Source organism: Oryzias melastigma, linkage group LG1, assembly GCF_002922805.2.
Source record: "Oryzias melastigma strain HK-1 linkage group LG1, ASM292280v2, whole genome shotgun sequence".
NCBI classification, from domain to species: domain Eukaryota; kingdom Metazoa; phylum Chordata; class Actinopteri; order Beloniformes; family Adrianichthyidae; genus Oryzias; species Oryzias melastigma.
The window spans coordinates 3,638,766-3,643,146 of NC_050512.1; the positions used below are offsets into that span (position 1 = coordinate 3,638,766).

Below are 4,381 nucleotides of genomic sequence, written 5' to 3' on the forward strand. Positions count from 1 at the left end.
TGATAGTTGGAACACACCCTCCAGTCCCCTTCTTGAAAAGGGGAACCATCCCCATGTCAGCCAGTCCAGAGGTACACTTCCTGACCTTCTACCCTTCAGCATTGAAGAGAAAATCACCATTTCAAAATAAAGGCTTCTTTTTGCTCCTCTATATTGATTAACCAGAATGAAGTCCAAGTCAAGGCAAAAACTCAACATTAACAACATTGTATGTAAAAGAAGATAACAACTGCAGGGGAAAAACATCAACCTGATGGTGTTACTAGAGGATGCAAGAAAAGTTGATACCTGTCTTACGGATGGAAAACGCTTGCCTGGAACGTTTTGTCTCTAAGAAAAGATTGAAAGCTAACAGTTAGTTTCTTTGTTTTCTGAAAATAACATCTGCAGGCATGCAGAGGCAATGCTGGTGTGAAGGGACAGTTTTCTGGAGGTCAGAAGCAGTGGGAAATGATAGGTACGAGCAGCATCAGTTCAAGGTACCGGTATTGTCTAAGGATGGCGGTCGGTCATTAGGAAAGGTTATGCACATACCCATCAACCAGCTGGAAAGAAAACTAACAGTTTAGGGGGGAAACTTGAGCGCAGCTCATAGACACATGTACAGAGAGGGGATGGATAGAGGTCTGAATGCTGCAAAGAAAACTATTAGGAAAAAGTCATGCAAACTTTAAAAAACATTTCCTTTTATATGCAGAAAACAAGAGAAAAAAGAACAAAACAAAAGGATCCTAAGATTTTTAAACGTTGAAATTAAGATATGAGGCATAGACATGTTTCAAAGTCTGAAACAATGCAGACTTAAATCCTAAAAACTGAGTCTGCTGTCTTGTCTTTTACAATTAAGTTTATATAAATACTGCTAAGAAACAAAAACAGTCAAAGTATTTTGTGTTATGGTCTCTATAATATTTGTTTTGACAAGTATATTCTGATTTTTCTCTTTTTTTGGACTAAAATACCTTGAAAGTGCCTTTTTTTAACTTTCCAATGGATCTCATGCTGATGAAGGATCTCTTTTATCAAGGTGATACTATCTTGAAGTTCAGTTACAGCATCTGGACTTCCTATCCTCTCTCTTGTTTCACCACTTTTCCAGGTGAGTCCAGACGCCACGAGTCAACTTCAAAACATAAGACTGAAGTTTGATTAAAAACCTTTTGCGAGTGGACGTCATCTTTCTGCGTTGTTGATGTTAGAGTATTGGCAGATGTGGATTATTGGATTTATGTCGGAAAAATTGGACGATCTAGTCTGGAATAATTTACAACAAGGGTGTCCAAATCTTGGCCTTGAGGGCCGGTGTCCCACATGTTGTTCAACCTGCCATTGAAGCTCCTTATCGGCTAAACAAACCGATTCAGGTAATCAGCAGCAGATAAGACAGGGTTACTGGAAAACCAGCAGGAGGTTGGCCCTCGAGGCCCGGATTTGGACACCCCTGCAGTTGACAATACGACTTCTTTGGTCACAACTCCAACCAGTGTAACTCAGAGATAAATACCTGGGTGCTTTAATCCAAATGTTATTTTCTAGTATCAGTTATGATTGATTTATTTTATTTTGAAATAAATGTATATTGGTCAATTCAATTTGATTAAAAACTTGCCTCAGACAGATCGATCTGGTTTAATAGTAATATAAATCCATTCATCGATTGATCGTTACACCTCTAATAACAGCTCCTCTTTATTTCAGATGATTGACTTCATTCACACAGTGACTCACCAGCCAGGAAGCAAACCCTCCACAGGCCAGAATGGAGGGACATGCGCATCTCCGTGCTCTGGTTCAGGGGGAGGATGACGCCCTCCTCCAGGTAGAGCCAGTAGTCGGTGCTCACGGCTATCCCCAGCAAGCCGAGACCGCAAACAGCAAACACGCTGCTCAGCAACGTCAGCGCCTTCCTGCCACAAAGGCTCATACCACAACCTCAACAGCAGGGGGGCCTGGTGGCAGAAAAGGGAGCTGAGAAAGAGAAAGAGAGAAAGAGATTACTGCCAATACAAGATTTTGTAGTTTTAGGTTGTATGTTTTTTTTTTTTTTTTTACCCCTTGATCACGTGTCAAAGTTGAGGCCCGGGGGCCGGATTCAGCCCTCCAGATCCTTTTATTTTATTGTTCTTAACACCTTGATGTGATCTTGCGCTTATTTCTAACTTGTATAATTTTCACAAAATATATTTTTATGTAGAGTAAAATATTAAAAGTTATTTAGGCTTTGAGTTGATTTAAGTTGATTTATTCTTGAATAATATTCCTGCCTTTTTATTATTCGTAATTATGTTAAAAAGTTATGATTATAAAGTTTTAAAACTTGGCATTCTGCTAGCTTTTTGGACTATTTTGGTATTTAGTAAGATTTTTTAGGCTGCTTTGCTCTTGATGATGGACATAAAATAAGAACGACCACTCTTAAAGGACAACCAAGCCCTGAATCAACTTTTGTTGGTTGTTTATCTTTATAATTGGGGTTTTACAAGTGCTGTTTGTTGGTCATTGCCAAATATTTAACAAATCAAAATAAACTTGTTTAATTCTTGAAAATGTAGTCAAAAACCGTCTGTGTGCTGCCCCTACAGGTTAAATTTAGGTATTACAGTTTCATAAAATGTTAAACTATTCTTTGGTTTGCACATGCGAGAGAAACAAACATTTCCTTGACCACATGCAGACTCAGTGCTCAGACACAAACATGATTTGAATTTGTTTCCCTTGAGTGCACTCCCTCTTTGCCCTTCAACAAGTACTATAAATCAGTGAACTGACTTATTTAAACTGAGTCTGCCCTTGCTTTCTTCCTAATTTAATAATCTTGCAGTGCCCCGAAAAGGTGGTGCTGCCCAAGACGAACTGTAGTCATGAAGAGGAAGCTTACTGGAGACTCTGAAAAACCCGGATTAATGAGCAACTCACGCCTACAGTTTTGGAAACTGAAGCCATGGATCCTAAAATACACGCTGAAAAGAAGTGATTTTACATAATGAGTTCTCAGCATGCTGTCACACTGATCCCCACCACACACACACAAAACTGTGAAGATGGAGGAAACGTGAAAAATGATCTGAGCACGAGCATTTGACATCTGGCTCTGCACAAATCCTCTTTTTGTTTCATGACTTCATTTGCAGAACAAAGCACCTGAGATCCTCATTCATCCACCAGCTTAAAGTGCAGCAGAAGAGGCGCTCTAGCAGTCATGCTTTAAGGACTCTGGGAAACATTTTGCTTATACAGAGAAGAAGCACAGCCACATTGGTACAGTCCATATGTATTAATAGAATTATTCAACTGTTAAGGGTAACAGCTGTGGACACAACCACACAGAGCAAAAAATGTTCCCTCATACTCGGTAAAGACAGAGAAAATTTAAGGTAGCTCTTTGAGCTTTGTGGGAGTCTGATCATCGTATTCCTGTATAGCTTCTAGCTTCACCACTGACAGTCGGTGTGTTTTTCTTTCTTTTTTTTTTTACCAAGTCTTCTGTTTTGTGTGCAGTTTATTTTTCCATTAAAGCTTTTTAAATTCACAGTGTGTCTCATGGCTTGTTGTCATAGGGGTTAAACCAGTGACTCTATAAGAGAACTGGACAAAGCGAGTGTGATGTCACCCATAGAAAATGCCTAACTTCTGGCTCCAAGTCAATGGAGTCACAATTTTTCTCCGATACTGATGCCGCCATTTCAAGTCAGATGAGATTAGTAAGCAGTGATTTGTCTGATTTAATCTGAGTCAACGTTTCTATGGCAACCACGGTCACCAATCAGGAGTTAGCTTGTTGGAAGTCCGCATCCCTTCCACTGAAGCAGCTCGGGAGAATCTGTCAATCAAACGTTTGAGGAGGGGACAATGGGTACCACATGCTTTTATTGAGGGATCTGATTGGTCTGTTTATACTTTGAATAACTAGAAATAAAAATAGAAAAGTCACATTACCAGTGATAATGCTAGTGTGAATGCTTTTTGCTGAATGCGGTTGTTGTAAGTTGCGTAAATTGCATAAATTTGCATACATTTATTCATCTTCTTGTCCGCTTCTTCCCTTTCGGGGTCACAGGGTGCCGGAGCCTAACCCTGCTACTGATGGGCGAAGGCGTGGTTCACCCTGGACAGGTCGCCAGTCTGTCACAGGGCCTCAATCACATTCACTCTCACATTCACTTTAGAGTCACCAATGAACCTATGAAGCATGTTTTTGGACGGTGGGAGGAAGCTGGAGTCCCAGGTGAAAACCCACGCATGCACGGGGAGAACATGCAAACTCCACACAGAAAGGTCCCAGTTGATATTTTTCAGATCCCCCAGCTGGGGAAACAGGAAAATAATAGTGTGCATGCTTTGAAGCATTCACGGTATCAGAGCAAGAATGGCTATTCTGACT

General features: G+C 40.4%; 1 protein-coding gene across 1 annotated transcript in view; it reads right to left on the minus strand.

Annotated features, from left to right (window-relative positions):
• The window catches only part of cacng5a (calcium channel, voltage-dependent, gamma subunit 5a), a 30,630-nt gene that overhangs the window by 13,260 nt on the left and 12,989 nt on the right, over nucleotides 1–4,381 (minus strand). The window contains exon 2 of the mRNA XM_024259876.2: nucleotides 1,729–1,968. Coding sequence (XP_024115644.1) covers nucleotides 1,729–1,924 — 196 coding nt within the window. The 5' untranslated portion in view covers nucleotides 1,925–1,968. The remainder of the gene's footprint in view (nucleotides 1–1,728; nucleotides 1,969–4,381) is intronic.